We start from the raw sequence: 22,296 nt of genomic DNA, 5'->3' as shown, positions 1-22,296 counted from the left end.
GTGTTTTCTTAAGCGAATAATGTTCAAATTTTCTGATTTCTTAGTCATGATGCACTGGTACTCCTGTGTAAAAACACTTCCATTTACCCCGCCTCAGAGCACATACTTTGCATTATATTTGACAGAGCTATTTTCATCAAGAAATGCTATCTATGTGTCCCTTTGCCAACATCTTTGCAGTTTACCACTTTGAGCAATTTATTGGCATCAACTATGCAACACTGTTAAGCAGCTGCTCTGCAGTTGAGCTGTTTTAGTATGCCAGCACTCTATGTAAACAGTTAATATTAAATGGCCAAGATACGTGCTTTGGGATTTTTTTATTTTATTTTTTTGCCAGTCCTGGTGCTTGAACTCAGGGCCTGAGCACTGTCCCTCGCTTCTTTTTGCTCAACGCTAGCACTCTACCACTTGAGCCACAGTGCTACTTCTGGCTTTTTTTTTTTTCCCCTATATATGTGTTCCTGAGGAATCTAACCCAGGGCTTCATGTAGATGAGGCAAGACTCTACCACTAGGCCATATTCCCAGTCCCTGTGCTTTGAGATTTAAAAGAACAGTTTTGCTCTCTATGTAAGCATTTATGCAGTAACAATCATCATCATCATCGACACTGTCATCTGAAAATTTCATAAGAAGAAACTTAACTCTTAACTCTTTCAAAACTAATTGAATTGCAACATCATTTTTGTTGTTTTAGTTTTAGCCAGAGTTTCAGTTGTATGCACATTCTATTGTATGAGTTGACACATGTCTTCATTTACTGATTTATGGTTCCTTCATTCTTGTAGTTAGAATTCTTTTCTCCTGAATTTGATATACTAGAATTATACAATATAAGCTAATAATTATTATATATCAGACTATCTTTCAGATTCATATCCTAACATCTCAAATAAGTAGTATAAGGAAAGGAGATTGCTACAGGACACTTTCATAGTGTTTAACTTGATACTGAACAAATGGTCAAGTATGAGAATTTTTTAAATATTCCTGGAAATGGCTTTCTAAGTCAATGAATGACATATCAGAAATAAGCTAGAATTGGGCAGAATGAAAGCACACAACCAAAACTTCTTTTAAAAAAGAGGGGCTAGGAATGTGGCTTAGTGGTAGAGTGCTTGCCTAGCATGCATGAAGGACCCGAGTTCAATTCCACATAAACAGAAAAAGGTGGAAGTGGTGCTGTGGCTCAAGAGGTAGAGTTCTAGCCTTGAGAAAAAGAAGCTCAGGGACAGTGCTCAGGCCCTGAGGTCAAGCCATAGGACTGGCAAAAAGAAAAAGAAAAGAAAAGGGAAAAACAGCACAAAGTGGGTTAAAAAAAAATCACAGTAAACAGAAAATTTGACCCCTTTCGCCACCGTGAGGAAATATCTGGACAAGAGAAGCTTTTAAAATATTATAATTGGTTTATTTACAAAGATTTAAGAATAATATTTCCATTAAAATAGGTGAACAAACTTGGTTCTATTTTCAAAGGTTGCTAAAATTGAAGGCATGAAGTTATTTAATGAGATGTAGGGAAAGTCAAGGAACCCTCTGAAATTTTAGAAAAAGAAAACAAGATGTAGATAAATGCAGAAAAGCTAAAATTATATAGAAGATTCCATACTAGGAAAATACTTACAAAGAAATAAGTTTCAGATGCCTGATAGTTCTGAGAAAATTGATTTTGGAAGACAGAAATTTTTTCCATAATACTTTCTGTGAACAAAGTATATGTTTTCAAATATTGAAAGGAGACAAAAGAAAAAAATAATCAGCTTACAAAGATATGCAATAAAAAATGAAATCTCAGAATAATGGGCAAACATCATTCTTAAAACAGACAGCAGAAAATTGATCCCAGCACATGCCTGCACATGCCTGTACATGCCTGCAACTCCAGGACTTGAGAAGTTGAAGCAGGAGGATCATTCATTCTGGGCCAGCCTAGGCTATTTAACAAGTGTCAGAAGCAAGACCTGTTTCAAGGGAAAGAAGGAGAGGAGGAGGGAGTAAGAGAGAGAAGGAAAGGAAGGAAGGAAGGAAGGAAGGAAAAAAATACCAACAAATAACATGTATTGAGAAAAGCTAAATGTATTTTTTTTTTTGTCTTTCCTTTTTTAGTATTGGGGATCGAACCTAGGATGTTGCACTTGCTAGGCAAGTGCTTTGCCACTGAGCTACATCCCGGCCCAATGCAATTTTTTTAAAGAGGAATATACTGTTTGCTCAGTGAAAAGAAAAAGGCAGAAGGTCAAGGTATAAATAGGAACCTAAGTAAATGACATGATTTTGAGCAGTTCATGTAGTATTAGTAAAAGAATCCAGATAAAATTAATACTTGAAGCATTATTCATTGAGCATCATAGGTTCCTTTTCTGCATCTAATCACACTCTGCTCTGCAGTAAACAGTATTTATAAATCATTAAACCATACTAAGGTAAGTTTAAAGGCCAGACAGTAAAAGAAAGTTTTAAAAGGGGAAAGCAAAATCAAAGAGAATGAAAACGTAAGGGAGTAATACATAAAATAGAAGATGAAACAGGAAGGGCAAACTCATAATAGCAAAGAAAGCTGGAAGCAAGAGCCAGAATCAAGAGAAAGATCAAAGTAGGTTAAGAACAAAACAAAATTTCTATATGATTCCCTCTTACCAAACGATTATTTTATAGGATATATTTGATGTGTTGTAATGAACTACTTATTGTTTATTTGTTTTGTCAATTTATGAATTAAGATCTCTGAATAATGGGGATATTTATTGTGATAGTGTTATCACTTAGATCGGGAAAGTTAATGTCAAAACTGTAAATAAGCCAGGCAGTGGTTGCTCACACTGTTAATGTCAAAACTGTAAATAAGCCAGGCAGTGGTTGCTCACACTGTAATCCAAGCTACTCAGGAGGCTGAGATCCAGAATTTTGATCCAAAGCCATCCCAGGCAGGAAAGTCTAAGAGACTCTTATCTCCAAATAACCACCAGGTAACCAAAAGTAGCACTGTGGATCAAGTGATAGAGTACTAGCCTTGAGCTGAAGAGCTCAGGGACAGCACCCAAGCCCAGAGTTCAAGCCCCACTACTGACAAAAGAAAAAAAAACTGTAAATAAAAATATATTAAAAATACTTTAATTCCTAGAAATCTCAGCATCATAAAAAAGTCACTTCTTCCTATTTTTTAATTCAGCATAATATTATCCCTTATATCCAAAAATATATCTAGAAAAACACCTGTATGAGGGCTAAAAATGTGGCTTAGTGGTAGAGTGCTTGCCTAACATTCATAAAGCCCCCAGTTCTAGTCTTCAGTACCACATAAACTGAAAAAGCTGCAAGTGGCTGGTACTGTGGCTCAGGTGGTAGAGCTCTAGCCTTGAACAGAGAAGTCCAGGAACAGTTCCCAGGCCCTGAGTTCAAACCCCAAGACTGGACAAAAAACCAACAAACATCTATGTCATTAAACACTAAAACAGTGTGACATGAATGTATGAATCAACAGATTATTGGAACAGAGTTTAAAGCATAGAAATAAATTACATAAATAAATTTAGGACATAATAAAGATACCATTGGTGAAAGAAAAATAAATTCTCGAATACAACATGTTGTATATGACAGTCATCTTGGAGGGAATGACCATGGATCCAGACCTTTCTTTCACCAGGGGACAGAAATAAACCTCAAACAGATCAAATTACTAAATATTTTAAAAGAAAAATAAATAAATAAATAAAACTTCAGGAAAAATGTGAGAAGAAAACATGAAGAAACCAGCTACCAGTGGCTCATGTGTATAATCCTAGCTACTCAGGAGGCTGAAATCTGAGGATTCCAGTTCAAAGCCAGCCTGAGCAAACCAATTCAAGAAACTCTTATCTCCAGTTAACCAGCAAAAAGCTGGAAGTGGAGGTGTGGCCCATGTAGCAGACCACCAGCCTTAAGTGAAACAGCCAGCCAAGCAAGAGTGCAAGTCTCCTAATTCAAACTTTGGGACCAGCACAAAAATAAATAGATAAATGGATATTAAAACCATGGGAAAAGTCATAAAAGAAAAGACTAGTAAGCCAGACTCTGGTAGCTTACATCATAGAGTGCTAATCTTGAGCACAGGGTCTCAGGGAGAGCACCCAGGCCCTGAGTTCAAGTCCCACACCCGACCAAAAAATAAATAAACAAAAGGCTGGTATATTTACAGTTAGAAGTTTCACACTGCAAAAAGACAAATAAAAATAAGCTGGAAAAGTATTGCCACACAATTAAAGACCAAAGAGTTACTTATATACCTAACACACAAAGCTACTCAAATGTATAAGAATTTGATGGTTCTACTCAGTAGAAAAAAATAAGCCCATGATATCAATGGAAATGGAAGTATCTTTGGGCTGGGAATGTGGCATAGTAGTAGAGTACTTGCCTAGTAGGCATGAAGTCCTAGGTTGGATTCCTCTACTACATAGGCAAAAAAAAGCCAGAACTGGCACTGTGGCGTGGCTCAAGTGGTGGAGTGCTATCTTTGAGCCAGTGAAGCTCAGGGGCAGTGCCTAGACCCTGAATTCAAGCCCCAGGACTGGCAAAAAAAAAAAAGAAAGAAAAAAGAAATGGAAATATCTTTAAATATATGAATAGCTACTCAACTTCACAATAAAGAAATGCAGGAAAAAATTATTATTCCAACAAAAAACAACCCACAAGATGTATTTTGACCATCAGAGATATAAAATTCATTGAACTAGGAGTAGACTGCATAACTATACAATAACATTAGCCAGGTACTGGAGTCTCAGGCCTATAATCCTAGCTACTAAAGAGGCTGAGAGCACAGATGACCAAAGTTCAAGGCCAGCCCAGGCAGAAAAGTCCCTGAGATTCTCTCTCCAAAATAACTTGTAAAATGGTGATCTAGAAGTTGATCACTGATAGCTCATGCCTGTAATACTAGCTATTCAAGAGACTGAGCATGGTTCAAAGCCAGACTGAACAAGAAAAGCCATGAAAATGTGATATCAAAAATCTGGATGTAGAGTACTATATCCTTGAACACAGAAAGCTAAAGGACAGCATCCAGACCCTGAGTTCAAGCCCCCTTACCAGTGTACACACACACACACACACACACACAAATACCATCAGCTGAGCAAGCATGAGTTCAAACTTCAATATTACACAAAAAAGACATCTTTTCCTCAAACTAATACTAAACTATTTCTACTGTATGTGCTTAACCGCTTGATTGTACAGTGAATATGTGATTGCGTTGAATATTCTTTGTTGTTAAAGTTCAGTTTTCTTTGTTCAAATTACCAGTAAGTCAAAAAAAAAAAATTACCAGTGAGTGGAATGGCATAAGCCTGTAAAATCACCAGCTCCCAGGAGACAGGGAAGCCAAAGAGAAACAAAGTTTGGCTTCCTCTAGGACATATGGGGGCCAAAGCCTTCCCCCTACCACTCTTTCCTTGTTTCCTCATCTCCATCTGTCTTTTCCTCCCCCAGAAAGTATGATAAACTAAACCTGCTTTATTTTATGTATGTCTATTGGTAGATTGTGTCATTTGTGTCATTTTATCCCTATTATTTTATCTTCATGATGAGGCAATAAAAGTAAATAGATGTTTCTAGACTAAAAGTTTTTAATGTGATAGACTAGAAGACCATAATTTTCCCTCAGAACAGAAGCTAGAATCTACCAAAACATCAGGTATGTTTAATTTATCAGTTTATCATTGTCAATATAGTATACATCCAATTGATAATATCTGGAGTCATACACATTGTCATATACTTTGGCCAAGCCAGAATAGTCCTTTAGAAAAGGGAAAGAATTCTAGTACAACTTCTCCAGCTCCTCTCCTGGCCCTAAAATCTACTGAGGCCATGTGGATTAAACTCAGCAGCTCTGTTTTAAAATACCCACTCAAGCTATCTGCTTCTAAATAGAACTAGTGACAGCCAGAAAAGAAAGGCCTGTAGGAACTTGCTCTGACACAGAGCTGATGTCTATAAACAGATTAAGAGCAAGGAGCAGAGTATCTTCTAGTGCCATATGTTTTGTGTCCTGGTCTGAAATTGAAATACAATAATAGGAACAAATGACCTAGTATACATCCTATCACTCTTCTATACATGAATAGGGTATAGGAGAGTTCAGTCTGCCATCTCTTCAGATACTTGGGTTTGGTAAATCAGTTCAGTAATTAATCATAAATATCTACGTAAGTGCTAGTTTGTGTCTCAGGTAAGATAACAGACAAAGTAGACTTGAAAGAAAAAGTGGGTGAAAATTTAGACTTAAATTCTTTTAAAAGGTTTGCAAAATTTCTCTCTTAAAAGGCAACAGGAGGGTTGGGTTAGAGTTGAGGGCCTGAGTGTTAAAGCCCAAAGTGAAAGTGCTCCCTTACCATACAGAAGAGTCTCCAGCAACTCCCTCTCCAAAAGCTCTGAAGCCGGCTCATTTGAAAAAGCATAAGAGGGCTGGGAATATGGCCTAGTGGCAAGAGTGCTTGCCTCATATACAGGAAGCCCTGGGTTCGATTCCCCAGCACCACATATATGGCCAGAAGGGGCGCTGTGGCTCAGGTGGCAGAGTGCTAGCCTTGAGCGGGAAGAAGCCAGGGAAGGTGCTCAGGCCCTGAGTCCAAGGCCCAGGACTGGCCAAAAAAAAAAAAAAAAAAAGAAAAAGCATAAGAGAATAATATGAATGGCTGATTAATAGTCCAGAAAAAACGATTTGGAGTTCTTTTCTCCACCATTTTCCTATGTAATCATAAAGAAATGGAATAACTTAAGAAGGAGGAAAAAATATTAAGTGTAATACTTGGGGTAAGGACTCAGTAGTTCCCTACCATGCACAAATCCCTGGATTCAATCCCCAGATCCTTCTCCCCCCCCAAAAAAAAATGTATAATCAACATTCCATGCATATTTGTGTATAGAAAAGTACAGTAAAAAACTGAGGCTATACTTGCAGTCTCTTAGACATGACGCACAGTTATCATTGGTGTTTTATGGGTAAAGATACCAATGTGCAGGTAAATCCAGTATGCACAAAATTGAGGTCTTCTAGCGTATAGAATGTCAGTTGTCATACTAAAAGTTATGTAATGCTTAAAACTAAAATTTATGTGTGTAATTGATGGCATTTATTACTTTCATTCCTCTGCTCATATATGTGGTATGATTGCTTTGAGTGTTTCTTCTGCTTAAAGAAAAGCAAGTGCTTTAACATCAGTCATTTATATGCTTGCCAAAATCATACTCTCTGTGTTCTTGTTTTCATATATCAACAGGAGTTGGCAGCAATGAAACAGATTCTCATTAATATGCGCAGTAAACATTCTGAAAGCAGCTTACTTCATCCTAAAACAGAGTCGAAACCTATGACAGAGTGTCAGACACCAAAGACGTTGAATGTACCTAGGGAACAAGAAGAGAATATATTCATACCAAAACCAACACTCTTTGTAAGTACAATTCAATATTGTTTTAATTTTAATATCTTTGATTTTTACTAAACATATTTTACTTCAATATTCTCATTCATATTGGTTTTAAGCTAATTTTAAGTTTTGTTCAAGGACCTTGAAAGATCTATTCCTTTAATGATGTATATACTATTCATCTCAAGTATGTTGGTAGACTTTCATGTTTCTAGTTCACATATTGAGTTTTCCCAGAAGTTATCCAAAATCTAGCACTTTTTTTTCTCCTGTCTCCAAAGACAAATTATGGGGGAATCAAAAATGCACTGTGTAAATGTTTTAATTACATAAAAATAAACAGAATAAGAAATAGCACCCATTCCTGCTTATTTATAAAATAGTATATTTTGTTGAATTCTTCAGAAAGTATAAAACCTTAAACTGAAGCCACCTGTGGTAGCTCCCACTGAATCCCAGCTCTTTGGTAGGTGTAGGCAGGAAGATGGCAAGTTGGAGGCCAGGCTGGATAATCTGGCAAGGCTGTGTCTCAAAATAAAAATGGTTTTGAGGCTGGGAATATGGCCTAGTGGCAAGAGTGCTTGCCTCATATACATGAAGCCCTGGGTTCGATTCCCCAGCAACACATACATAGAAAATGGCCAGAAGTGGCGCTGTGGCTCAAGTGGTAGAGTGCTAGCCTTGAGCAAAAAGAAGCCAGGGACAGTGCTCAGGCCCTGAGTCCAAGCCCCAGGACTGGACAAAAAAACAACAACAACAAAAAATGTTTTAAAATCCTGGTGCTGTGGCTCATGCCTATAATCCCAGCTACTCAGGAGGCTGAGATTTGAGGATTATGGTTCAAAGCCAACTGTGGAAAGAAAGTCCATGAGTCTGTCATATCCAGTTAACCACCAAAAAGCGAATCTGTGGCTCAAGTGGTAGAGAAAGAGAGAGAGAGAGAGAGAGAGAGAGAGAGAGAGAGAGATAGAAAATAGCCAGGCACTGGTGGCTCACACCTCTAATCCTTAACTACTCAAGAGGCTGAGATCTGAGGATCACAGTTCAAAGCCAGCCCAGACAATTAAGTCTGTGAGAGTCTTATCTCCAATTACCACCAGAAAACCAGAGTGTTACTGTGACTTAAAGTGATAGAGTGTTAGCCTTCAGCAAAAGAGCTCACAGACAGTGCCCAGGCTTGGGAGTTTAAGCCCTACAAACAACAAAAGCAAAAAGAAGAAGAGAAAATAATTGGATACTGTTATACATTCCTGTACAGTTAGCACTTGGGAAGGAGAATGGGAAAATGGAGTTCAAGGCCTGCCTGAACTACATAGTTCAGGCTACACAGTGAAACTCCTTCTCAAAAAATAGGTAAGTAGGGCTGGGAATATGGCCTAGTGGCAAGCGTGCTTGCCTCATATACATGAAGCCCTGGGTTCGATTCCCCAGCACCACATATATGGAAATCGGTCAGAAGTGGCGCTGTGGCTCAAGTGCCAGAGTGCTAGTCTTGAGCAAAAAGAAGCCAGGGACTGTGCTCAGGCCCTGAGTCTAAGCCCCAGAACTGGCAAAAAAAAAAAAAAAAATAGGTAAGTAAAAGAAGTAGAGAAAATACCTTTTTGCTCATGGCTAGCTCTCTGCCACTTGAGCCACAGCACCATTTCTGGCCGTTTTCTATATATGTGGTGCTGAGGAAACGAACCTAGGGGTTCATGTATACGAGGCAAGCACTCTTGCCACTAGGCCTCATAAGCAGATTTTCTCCAAGTTTGATTCAGAGAGAGTCCCTAGAATCTTAATTTCTTAAAACTCCCTCAATTATTATAATAATCACTCAAGTATGAAAATTTCTGGTATAGGCTATTTCATTTTATATGCAGATAATGTTACTCAGTATCAAGATGAAAGATTTCTTTAATGACTATATAATTGAAAATATCCCTGAACTTTTTTTTTTCTGCTGAGGCCAAACCCGGGGCCTTCCTTAACTAGACAGTACTGAGTGACTTCTAACCCTTTCGTTTTTGAGACACAAGCTCACAGTGTCTAGACTGCCCTTCCAAATGCTATGGAGCTTAATAGTCATTATCTACCTGGCTCCACCTCCCCATTTCTGGGATTACAAACATAACATGATCAGTCTCCTTTTATTGTTTTATTTTTTTTGCCAGTACCAGGGCTTGAACTCAGGGCTTCATGCTCTGGATGAGCTTGCCACTTAAGGCTCTTTTGCAGCCCAGCTTTTTGCTGACTAATTGGAGATTGTATTTCCTGGACTTCCTTACCTGGGCTGGCTTCATATCCTCCCTAGTAGCTAGGATTACATTTGTGAACCACAGGTACCCTTTTCTAACAATGAATGAAAGTTGCAATCTAAATGAAAAACCAATTACAGTAGGCCTATGTATGGCAGTCACAGAAACGAGGCTGATGAAAGAGAAATGGAGTAGGCGCAGTAGACCAGCTTGCACACAACACAGCTCTGGGGATTTCAGCCAACAAGTCCATGTCTGTTTTCTTCAGCAGCACACAGCTTCTCTTTGTGTTTCTTAAGTTTTTGGTTATTCACATTTTCCACTTCCTCACTGACTTGCTCTTAGCCCTTGGTCTTGAGACATGATTCTATGCATCCTTTCTGCATCTACTTTCTTAGAACCTAACTTTCCCTTTATTTCCCACAACTAACAATCCATTTGTGGTGCTCATCTGCACTGGATGCTTCTTTTTTATAAGACTTCCTAAGTCACTAGCCACCTACATAGTGGATATGCTTACTGCTAAGCAGGAGTCCTAGGAACATTTATTCCCAAGGACTATGTCTAGGTAGGTTTTCCTCAGAAAGTGATCTTAGGCTATGCACAGTGGCTGACACCTGTAATCCCAGCCACTCCCAAGGCAGAAATATGAAGGATGGCAGTTCAAGACTAGTCCTTACAAAAGGTAACAAGACTTTATCTCAACAAATAAGCCAGTCATGATAGTGCTTGCCTGTCATTTCTACCTATCAGAATACATAGCTAGGAGGATCACAGTCCAAGACCAGACCTGGACAATAACTCAAGATACTAACCCCAAAATACCTAAAATAAAAAAGGGCTGGAGGCATGTTTAAGTGGTAGAATAAGTGGTAGAATAAGTATTAGTTCAAACCCCAGGACTGCCCCCCCCACAAAAAAAAGAAAAAGAAGACAGAGATTATCACAGACACTGTGCTATGCCTATTATAATCTACAGGAAGACTGACTACATAGATATTCATATAAAATAAGCTTGAATTCAAACCACAAGATAAACCAAATAAATTCATCTTCATTGCTGACCCTACTCTGTTCCAAGCAATAAACTAATGCTTGGTAACCTGACCTCATGGGTTTCTGACTAAGATTTTCGGAAGTCCTGACTATAGCCAGTATATGAGTGTCAATAAGATTTCCTATACCTCAAAATAAGGTTATGTACTGAAGATAAAATTAGAAGGGTTAGGGGCTGGGAATGTGGCTTAGTGGTAGAGTGCTTGCCTAGCATGCATGAAGCCGGAAATGATACTGTGGCTCAAGTGGTAAAGCGCTTGCCTTGAGCAAAAGCAGCTCAGGGATAGTGCCCAGGCCCTGAGTTCAAGCCCCAGAACTGGCATAAATAAATAAATAGATAGATAGATAGATAAATAAATAAATAAATAAATAAGAAAGAAAATTTGAAGGATAAAACATAGAGAATTAATTGAGGGTAGTTTTTCCCCCCTTTTTATCTCTGTATTTTCTGTTATTCTAAAATAAAATTTATAGTTCTTATCATTAGGGAATATTTTTCAAAAGAGGTTCTGAATTCAGGTATAGCTTCATGAAAACTGAGATATGATACTATAAACCAGTCAAGTCAAGACCGTAGTTAGAATTAGTAAATCAAACTGACTAGGTGACCTGGGGCCAGAAGCCCAGCCTATTCCTGTCTATAAAATTGGAGACAAATTATGTGAAATGCATTCTTGACTCTATTATAACATACTGTGATTCTCTTGGGCATCATATTTTTTTAATATTTCACTTTTACCTAACAATACTTATGTTCTTTCTGAACTTGCTACTAAAGAATCTATGATGCAAATATATGCCATTAAATCTAAGCATTCAGTAATCTTAGTGCATGCTAAAATGAAAGCATTTCTCATTTACTTCCGGTTTGGGACTGACATTATTTGCTGTGATATTTTCATTGATATTCATCTCAGTGATGAATGATGTATGCGTGCATTCTTGACCATGCATGAATGGAAGGAACCTAGGGAGGGAGGAAGGAAAGGAAGGGGGACGGTAGGGAGGGAAGGAGAATTGGAGGAAAAGAAGGATAAAAGGAGGGAAGGAAGGAAGGAAGGAAGGAAGGAAGGAAGGAAGGAAGGAAGGAAGGAAGGAAGGAAGGGAAAGAAGGAAAGAAGGAAGGGAGGGAGGACACAAGCACAGGATGGGGATGTAGCTTAGTAGAGCACTTGGCTCAGCATTCTTGAGGTTCTAGGTTTGATTCCAAGAACCACACATGCAAAAAAACTTTTTTAAGAAGTACTATTGTCTTCTTCAGAGTATATAAACAAAGCAGATATTTTTCTAAGAAGAAAAAACACTTTTTGTAAAATAAATTGGAAACTTTTACACTGAACTAAACTATAACTAAACTATAAGGAGAATGAAGGGGGCAGCTCCCTAGACAGTAGTTGTGCTACTTCTTTGTTCGTCATTTTCATCAGAAACACCCAGTTATTCCAACTCATTATACGGTCTCTAACCTTACCTGTCATCTCCCTAGAAAAATCTAAAGCTATTCTAATTCTCTTTAAAGCAAATATATACTATCTTTTGCTAGTTTTCTGCTGCCATCCTAAAATACAGCTTATTCTTAAGATTCATATTTTATTACCCAGTCCCTTACTAAGGCACATACTAGAATCTCTCTTTTCCAACTAGATTGGAAGCATTAAAATACAAAAGAAACCTGACTTATATAACTGTAAATCCTCTGTATATTGCCCTTACAGTAACAATAAGAATATTAAAACATTAAAAAACAAAGTACAAGATTGCCAAGCACCTGTGGCTCATGCTTCTCAGGAAGCTGAGATCTGAGGTTCTAGGTTTGGAGCCAGCCTGCGCAAACAAATCCAAAAAACTCTTACCTCTGGTTAACCAGCAAAAAGCTGAGGCTAGAGGTGTGCACTGAGCAGAAAAGGCCAAGTAAGAAACCCTGAGTTCACACATGTGCCCACCACGCATGCATGCACACACACCCAGATATAAAAGGGCTTTCCTGCTCCAAGGAGGGTAAGAAGCATACCAAAACTGTGCTACCAGTAGTGTAATGTATTAAGCATGGTGATTTATTGATGGGTTCAGGTCTTGGCTTTTGTATATGGGGGATGGAAAGTTAAGTTTCTCTAGACATAAATGGTTACATGAACAAATTCTTTCAACTTGTTTTTTTTTTTTTTTTTTTTTTTTTAATTTTTTTTTTTTTTTTTTTTTTTTTTTTTTTTGGCCAGTCCTGGGCCTTGGACTCAGGGCCGGAGCACCGTCCCTGGCTTCTTCCCGCTCAAGGCTAGCACTCTGCCACTTGAGCCACAGCGCCGCTTCTGGCCGTTTTCTGTATATGTGGTGCTGGGGAATCGAACCTAGGGCCTCGTGTATCCGAGGCAGGCACTCTTGCCACTAGGCTATATCCCCAGCCCCTTTCAACTTGTTTTATATGGCTGTTTGTGGTCATCTGGAAGAAAATATTCAAATAATTACAATTCAGTTCAAGTATATACTGACTGTATGTGAGACTCTGTGCTAGGTATTTCAAAGTGAGATGACTTTGACACAAGCAAACTTAGTGAGAGCACAGAGACCTGAGTTCAAGCCCCAGGACTGGCTCAAATTAGAATAAAAAATCTTTTAGGAGTAATCCTATCAGTCGGGAGACTGAGGCCTCAGCTGTACATAGTAAGACTCTGGCTCAAACAAACAACAATAAAGTAATAAAGCCTTAGTAGGTTATAAAGAGAGGCTTTGTCATTGTTTGCTCCTCAGGAAAGGTTTTTCATTTCATCTAGTGGAATTTTACTCTTACTTTTAGTGCAATAATATGAAAGTAAGTACAAGTGATAAGTGGCAGCACCTGGGCCACACTACCAGACCCAGCCCGTATACATCATCTCCTCACACAGAGAAGTAGACTGTTTGGAATAGATGAATGAATGAATTTTGCTTTTACTTTGAAAGGGCTGTAGGCATGTACACACACACACACACACACACACACACACACACACACACACACACACACACACACTGAAGGCACTGGGGAAATGAATGAATAGAACAACAGATCACATTTTTTTTTTTTTTTTTGGCTAGTCCTCTGGGGCTTGGACTCAGGGCCTGAGCACTGTCTCTGGTTTCTTTTTGCTCAAGGCTAACACTCTGCCACCTGAGCCACAGCACCATTTCTGGCAATTTTCTATATATGTGGTGCTGGGGAGTCGAACCCAGGGCTTCATGCATTCTAGGCAAGCACTCTACCCCTAAGCCACATTCCCAGCCCAACAGATCACATTTCTGCTTGGAATCTAGACACAGCTCACAAAAACCATAAGCAGGGGCTGGGAATATGGCCTAGTGGCAAGAGTGCTTGCCTCGTATCCATGAAGCCCTGGGTTCGATTCCCCAGCACCACATATATAGAAAACAGCCAGAAGAGGCGCTGTGGCTCAAGAGGCAGAGTGCTAGCCTTGAGCAAAAAGAAGCCAGGGACAGTGCTCAGGCCCTGAGTCCAAGCCCCAGCACTGGCAAAAAAGAAAAAAAAAAATTTTTTAAAAACCATAAGCAGTCCTCAAGATCTCTGCATATATGTAAACATATTGTAAAAATACTTAAAATTTCAATTCTAGTGTCTGCCATACTAACTGCAACCTCTTCTTGATGTAATGTAGCTAGTACACTGTTAGAAATGAATGTTACCATTCATCAAATCGGTTTATATTTTCCCCCGTTCCTCCCAACCCAACCACACCCCTCATTTTTCCTGGCCACAGGATACACATTGAATATTATGAAGAAATGAGTCTCTGGGTGAGCATGTATTTAGGATGGTACGGGCTTAATGATCTTAGCCTCACGTCCAGTTAATATGCCAGATCAGCTGACCTAGACACTGAAGGACTCTGTCTGTGATGAATGGAAATATTTATTGAGTTCCAATATAACTTTTTTGGGAAACAAAGTATTTATTTCTACCAAACTGTCTTTTTTTTTAGAGATATGATACTAGTTGAACACTAATAATCCTTAACCTCTAGTTCTTTTTCTAGATTTGAAGAATGATCTACAGGGCATATTTTATCTGCTTTTATCAGTCGTCCTCCTTTCTAATTTCAACAAACTTTCTCAATATGTTTTAATCCCCAAGTTACATATTAATGATTTAGATGACTACTTCTGGATGACACAAAGGCACCTATCTTATCAGCTAATTGTCTCCAAAATCACCTTGTAATGTACTGATTACTTCTGCAGCATTTCCAGTTAATCTCGTCATTTGTGTCTACAACAGCTTTCTTTTTCTTTCCTAAAGCTGGAATCATTTACTTTAGACCTGTTAACATTCTACTAATTCAGTGTTTTTATTCATTTGTACTGCTTTGTACCCTATGAAATTATAAATATAGTAAACTTAAACCAAAAAAATAATCATTAAGGCAGTGTTCCCAGTATAAAGAGTTATCTTGAAGTAATTAGATATCTAATATGATATGTGTGTGTGTGTGTGTGTGTGTGTGTGTGTGTGTGTATCTTCATCTAAAAGAGCCTATGAGAGTCTCAAGTAGTAGAACATTAGCTATGAGCAAAAGAGCCCCAGTACCATGCTGGGGTTGGGGCAGGGGGCATTTTTTAATGTAATAAATAAATGTACAAATTATTTGTACTAACTGTATTCACAGTGAAGTTCTGTGTACCCATTCAACAACTTTCTCACTCCTTCCTTCTCCAACTCTTGGTAAGCACCATTCTATTTTCTGTTCATGTAAGTTGGACTAATTTAGATTGATCTTTCAGTGAATGGCTTACTTCATTTAGTATAATGGCCTCAAGACTCATCTATGTTGCATCTCAAAATATTTTTAACTCCTTTATGGAACTGTCATTTAGATCTACCTAGCATATTCTTTTGAACATACTCATTCCTTTAGGCCTTATTTAGGCACAAATTTTGTCCTTGAGTGTCCATAGTCTAATATTGGAGCTGTGTCTATTATAGCATAATAAATGCTAACAGATTAGGCAAGTGTCAGCCATGAGGGTCACACTGTCTTCTCAGACCTTGACTTCAGCAGGGAAGATGAATTACAGCCATGCAAGGAAAGCGATGCATCAGACCTTCATGTTAATTCAGCTAGAACTTAATAAGGTAGGGGAAGAGGAATTAGGAAGGGATGGCTATCCATATAAATTGGAGTTGTTAGACACCCCGCATGAGAAGAAATGGAGCAAAACAGGATAATTCTTGCTAACCAAGTGAAAGTACAGTGAAGAAGGCATAAAATGAGCTGGAGTCATAGTGTACTTAGAAAAATATAACTGCTGTGGATGCTGCTGCTGCTGCTGTTGTTGTTACTTGAGACAGTGTCTCCATATAGCTCAGACCACTCATGTTCTTCCTGCCTCAGCTTCCTGAGTGCTGAGATTCCAGGCATGCACCATCACACTTGGCTAAATACCCCTCAAAATGTCATATTTATTATGTGAAGAAAAATAAAGTTTAAACAGAAGGAAATTGGAGAATAAAGAGCTTCCTTTTATTAATAATTATACAATGTGGCTGGGTGCTGGTGGGTCACACTTGTAATCTTAGCTACCCAGGAAGCTAAGATCTGAGGGTTACCATTCAAAGCCTGCTTGGGCATGAAAGTCCATGAGACTCTTATCTCCAATTAACCACCAGAAACCTGGAAGTCGTGCTGTGGCTCAAAGTTGTAGAGTGCTAGCCTTGAGCAAAACAGCTCAGATACAGTAACCAGATCCTGAATTCAAGCCCCCCCTCTACCAACAGAAACTAATAGTACTAATAATTATAAAATGTGAACAATCCTACTGATTGATTTTTTGCCGGTCCTGGGGCTTGAACTTGGGGCCTAAGCACTGTTCCTGGCTTCATTTTGCTCAAGGCTAGCACTCTACCACTTGAGCCCTAGTGCCACTTCTGGTTTTTTCTATATATGTGGTGCTGAGGAATCGAACCCAGGGCTTCATGTATATGAGGCAAGCACTCTACCACTAGGCCATATTCCCAGCCCTCCAAAATTATTTTAAAATACAGATTTTTAAAGCTTAATTTGAATCATAGAAAAAATTCCAAGACTGTTTTACCTTTAAAAAACCTGATGTTTAGGGGCTGGGGAGGCCCTGGGTTCAATTCCCCAGTACCACATATACAGAAAACGGCCAGAAGTGGCGCTGTGGCTCAAGTGGCAGAGTGCTAGCCTTGAGCAAAAAAGAAGCCAGGGACAGTGCTCAGGCCCTGAGTCCAAGCCCCAGGACTGGCCAAAAAAAAAAAAAATCTGATGTTTGGCTGGGAATATGGCCTAGTGGCAAGAGTGCTTGCCTCATATACATGAAGCCCTGGGTTCAATTCCCCAGCACCACATATATAGCAAAAGGCCAGACGTGGCGCTGTGGCTCAAGTGTCAGAGTGCTAGCCTTGAACAAAAAGAAGCCAGGGACAGTGCTCGGGCCCTGAGTCTAAGGCCCAGGACTGGCAAAAAAAAATCTGATGTTTATTGCTGGGCACAGGTGGTGGAACACTAGCCCTGACCACAAGAGCTCAGGGACAGTGCCCAACCCCTGAGTTTAAGCCCCAGCACAAAAAATAAAACTCTGAATTCCAAGCCAGGCACTAGTGGCTGTAATCCTATCTACTTTGGAGGCTGAGATCTGAGAATTGTATGAAGTCGGCTCAAGCAGGAAAGCCCATGAGACTCTTAGCTCCAATTAAACACTAAAAAGCCAGAAGTGGAGCAGGGGTTCCAATGGTGGAGTGTTAAACGAGCAATAAAGCTCACGTATAGCACTCAGGACCTGAGTTCAAGCCCCAGGACCAGCACGCACACACACACACACACACACACACACACACACACACACACACACACACACACAAATATATCCAACTGTATCCAGTGTTATATCTGAGGGTAATGTTGGGTCAGCTACCAGATGCTCTCATATTTGGTAATAAGGAACACTTAGATTAAAAGGTAACGGTAGAGGTAAATTTGTTCATTTAACCAATCTTCTCAGAACATCATTTCCTGACTCCCCTCAGGGAACACAGTTTACTGAGTGACTGATTCAAGCCAACAGAATAGCAGCACACTAAGTTTAGAGAGGATGAGAAAGAACACACAAGAAGCAATGGGGTGGCAGAGCAGGTTTCTGAGAAGCAACCAGGCCAGGAGGGGGTCAAGTAGGAAAGCTGTAAGCAGGAAATGTGTATCAACTTCTAGGAGCTGTCATACATTGTCATTTTATTCTCCTAACAACATCTGAGTCCTATTACGGAATAGTCACAGTCCTTTCAGGAACCCAGTGCCAGTGTGAAGGAACTGTGGAAACCAATGAGTAATGCAACACTTTAGAATCCGCAGAACAGTAACTACTCCCAGGATTCAAGAGGCAGAAAAGGGATGATAGTATATGACCAGGAGGTTCACGGCGAGCCGAGGCAAAAATTTCATGAGACCTTCATCACAACCATTGGCTGAAACTGTGATGCTCATTTGTCACCCCAGTTACATGGAAAGCATAAATAGGTGACCGTGGTCTAGGCCAGCCCAGGCAAAATAGGAGACTCACTCAAAAATAGCCAGAGTAGGGCTGAGAATATGGCCTAGTGGTAGAGTGCTTGCCTCGCATATATGAAGCCCTGGGTTCAATTCCTCAGCACCACATACACAGAAAAAGCCAGGAGTAGCTCTGTGACTCAAGTGGTAGAGTGCTAGCCTTGAGCAAAAAGAAGCCAGGGACAGTGCTCAGGCCCTGAGTCCAAGGCCCAGGAGTGGCCAAAAATAAAAATTAAAATTGCCAGCACAAAAGGGGCTAGAGGTATATGTAGTTCAAATACTAGAGTGCCTGCCCAGTGAGCACAAGATCCTGAATTCAAACCCCAGAACCACTAAAAACATTAAAAAAAGTTAACAAGATATTTCAGTAAAAATGGATATAGTAGTTAAAAGGTAGGAGAAAGCAAGGTGAAGAGGAATTTACTTTTTCTGATGTAAACGAAAGTAAGTGAAGCTGAGTAGTGGCTTGAGATAAGATTAGAGTCATGTGGAAGGTAGAAGGCCCCCTGGCTTATTTTGCTTCTGGCCCCAGCCTAGGATAAGATCAGAAGGAACTAATTATTGTATTGACTTTTAACATTTTGAGCATGCATTATAATAGATGAAACAATATAAGAAAGGTTGAAGTGTAGCTGGGAATATGGCCTAGTGGTAAAAGTGCTTGCCTCGTATAGGTGAAGCCCTAGGTTCAATTCCCCAGCACCACACATATAGAAAAGGCCAGAAGTGGCGCTGTGGCTCAAGTGGCAGAGTGCTAGCCTTGAGCAAAAAAGAAGCCAGGGATTAAAGCTCAGGCCCTGAGTCCAAGGCCCAGGACTGGACAAAAAAAAAAAAAAAAAAAAAAAGGTAGAAGTGTAAGTGTCACATTTACCCATAGGCCTCTGAACATATATATTTGGAAATATGGTCCTTCATAATTTTGAGTATGAGTGATAAAGAAGTAAACTGCATAGTTAGTATAATAAGTTATATAAAATAGGAGTGATTGGAAGCAGTGATTTACATCCAGAGTCCTGAACACGTTATTCTGTAACAGTTCACTTGTCCTGCTTTTCCCCTGCTGCTCTGTACAGTGTGGCTGTTTTTTACACTGAACTGATAAAGCAGTAACCCCAGGAAGTATGCAGTAAAAACATAGTAACTAAGAAGATTCACATTAAAGTGGGGTGCCAGTGGCTCACACCTGTAATCCTAGGTACTCAAGAGGCTGAGATTTGAAGATCGTAGTTTGAAGCTAGCCAAGGCAGAAAAGTCCACCAGATTCTTATCTCCAATAAAGTACTCAGAAAAAGCAGGAAGTGGTGCTCTGACTCACTTGCTAGCCTTAAGCACATAAGAGTCTCAGGGATGTTGCCTAGGCCCAGAATTCAGGCCCCAGGACTTGCACATAAAAAAAGAAAAAGATTCACATCCATTTGAATAGAGTGTGTTTTTGATGACTATCAATTGAGTAAATGAGTATCTACTATAGATATAGATACAGGTATACCTAGATCTATCTGTGTAAGAGATCATTGAAATGAGATTATGTCTTTAATTTTTATAAATCTCTTTGAATTTAGAATCAGTTGATAAAATAGCCACCTCTGGGGGCTGGGAATATAGCCTAGTGGTACAATGATTGCCTTGCATACATGAAGCCAGAAGTGGCGCTGTGGCTCAAGTGGTAGAGTGCTAGCCTTGAGTGAAAAAGAAGCCAGGGACAGTGCTCAGGCCCTGAGTTCACGGCTTAGGACTGGCAAAAAAAAAAAAAAAAAAATAGCCACCTCTGGAACACAAAGGCTTCTGATCATATAAAATAATATTATCTAAATGAACTCCAGGTTTTATCATTTTGGCTGTTTTTGTTTTATTTTATTTTTGTCCAGTTTGTTCATTTCTCTGTCTTTGGACAGGTAAGGGGTAGGCACAGAAATGGAAGAACAAAGGGTGAACAAATGCAGCAGTGGTACTCATTAGACACTATGTTGAAAATGAACTATACAGGGGCTGGGAATATGGCCTAGTGGTAAAGTGCTTGCCTCGTATACATGAAGCCCTGGGTTTGATTCCTCAGCACCACATGTATAGAAAAAAGCCGGAAGTGGAGCTGCGGCTCAAGAGGTAGAGTGCTAGCCTTGAGCAAGAAGAAGCCAGGGACAGTGCTCAGGCCCTGAGTCTACGCCCCAGGACTGGCAACAAAAATAAAAATAAAATAAAATGAGCTATACAACTTGAGAGTAGTGATAGGAGGGGACAACTGGGAGATAACAAGGGAAGGGGTGACATTGTCCAAAAGAAATGTACTTTTTAACCTGACTTGTATACCTCTGCACATCACCTTAATAATAACAATTTTTTAAGATAAGCTAGGGGAATAAAATAGCTACTTCTGTGGAATATGTTAAAAGTAAACTTGTAACCAAGTCCAAGTTGCTCACACCTGTAATACTATCTAATCCGGAGGCTGAGATCTGAGGATCACAGTTCAAAGTCAGCCATGGGAAGAAATCTAAGAAGCTCTTATCTCCAATTAACTTCCAAAAGAAAGGCTAGAAGTGGAGGTATGGCTCAAGTAGTAGAGCACCAGTTCTGAGTAGGTAAAAACCTAAGGGACAGGGCTAGCTAGGAATGTGGCTTAGTGGTAGAGCGCTTGCCTAGCATGCATGAAGCCCTGGGTTCAATTCCTCAGCACCACATAAACAGAAAAAGCCAGAAATGGGGCTGTGGCTCAGGAGGTAGAGTGTTAGCCTTGTGCAAAAAGAAGCCAGGGACAGTGCTCAGGCCTATGTTCGGCACCAGGACTGGCAAAAAAAACTAAGGGCCAGTGCCCAGGCCCTAAGTTCAAACCTCAGTCCACACACACACACACACACACACACACACACACACACTTTAAACCAGAAAACATGGATATATCTTCCAGGTAGGAGATTATTTCTTAGAAAGGATAAAAACCTTAGCTTCAGTGTCCTGAATTCAGAGGCTCAGGTTGCAAGTGTAGGGCACAGACAAGCCCCAGTGTGCAGAGACCTTGTTCTCTGAACTGCCTCTTGTCTTCCTTGCAAGCCTTTTATTTGATTTCTTTTCTCTTCTCTTTTTTTTCAGACTAAAAAGGAGGCACCTGAATGGTCTAAGAAACAAAAAATGAAGACCTAGTGTTTTAAGGTGCTGGAGTCAAACCCAGGACCTGGAAGACTTAGGCAAGCACTGTGGTCCTGAGCTACAAAGCCTATACCTAGGGTTTGGATTACAAGTACTTTCTGTGGCATTATTTACTCAGGAAGGCCTTTTTCAGATGGAAAAAAATAAGTTCATCTTAATCATGTACTTGGCATTTCTTATTTAAATACATAATTTAATGATTATTTTTAACTAATGTTAAATTTATAAATTTCAACACAATCAAAATGTATGAAGTACAAACAGTAATATACTTTATATTCTTTTTGTTTAATTACAAAATAAATGTCTTATTTTCTGTAATTTAGATTTTGGTGCTTTCATAAACATTCAGTGCATCTTAACAGTATAGCTTATAAATATTTTGGTAGGTTTTATACACTACATAAATTCTGAGTTTGCATATCATAACATAAGAAACAAGGCACATTACTCTTTGAGTATGGTACTGGGGTTTAGACTTGCTGTGTGCCTCCTAGAGCCTCTCCTCTAGCCCTTCCAGTCTGGCTTTCAAATAGGAGCTCACATTGGCTTTGGCTGGCTGGCCTCAAGCCTCCTACCACCAGCTCCTGAGTAGGTAGAATTTCCTGTCCGGTAATGCAGCAGTGCATGTTTTAAAAAGAACAGTCACTTGAGAAGTCAAAAGGAGGTACTTCATGTGTCCTATGCTAGTGATGGAAGATGATGGAAGGTCTATTACATTTTCATGACATTTCTGTCATGACCAACTGTCAGTGAAAACTGAAATCAAGTTATTTTTTTCCTTATCATAAACTATATTCCACTATATATGGTGGCTCACATCTGTAATCCTAGCTACTCAGGAGGCTAAGATCTAAGAATCATGGTTGGAAGCCAGCCTAGGCAAGAA

At 39.5% G+C, this 22,296-nt stretch overlaps 1 protein-coding gene across 1 annotated transcript in view; it reads left to right on the top strand.

The window, feature by feature from the left end:
• Positions 1–21,663, top strand: part of Pibf1 (progesterone immunomodulatory binding factor 1) — a 137,872-nt gene extending 116,209 nt beyond the window's left edge. Inside the window, exons 17-18 of the mRNA XM_048341252.1 lie at positions 7,268–7,441; positions 21,351–21,663. Coding sequence (XP_048197209.1) covers positions 7,268–7,441; positions 21,351–21,401 — 225 coding nt within the window. The 3' untranslated portion in view covers positions 21,402–21,663. The remainder of the gene's footprint in view (positions 1–7,267; positions 7,442–21,350) is intronic.
• Positions 21,664–22,296: the final 633 nt, after the last annotated feature.

This window comes from Perognathus longimembris, chromosome 3 (genome assembly GCF_023159225.1).
Source record: "Perognathus longimembris pacificus isolate PPM17 chromosome 3, ASM2315922v1, whole genome shotgun sequence".
Taxonomy (NCBI): domain Eukaryota; kingdom Metazoa; phylum Chordata; class Mammalia; order Rodentia; family Heteromyidae; genus Perognathus; species Perognathus longimembris.
This window is presented reverse-complemented; position numbering and strand designations above follow the sequence as displayed.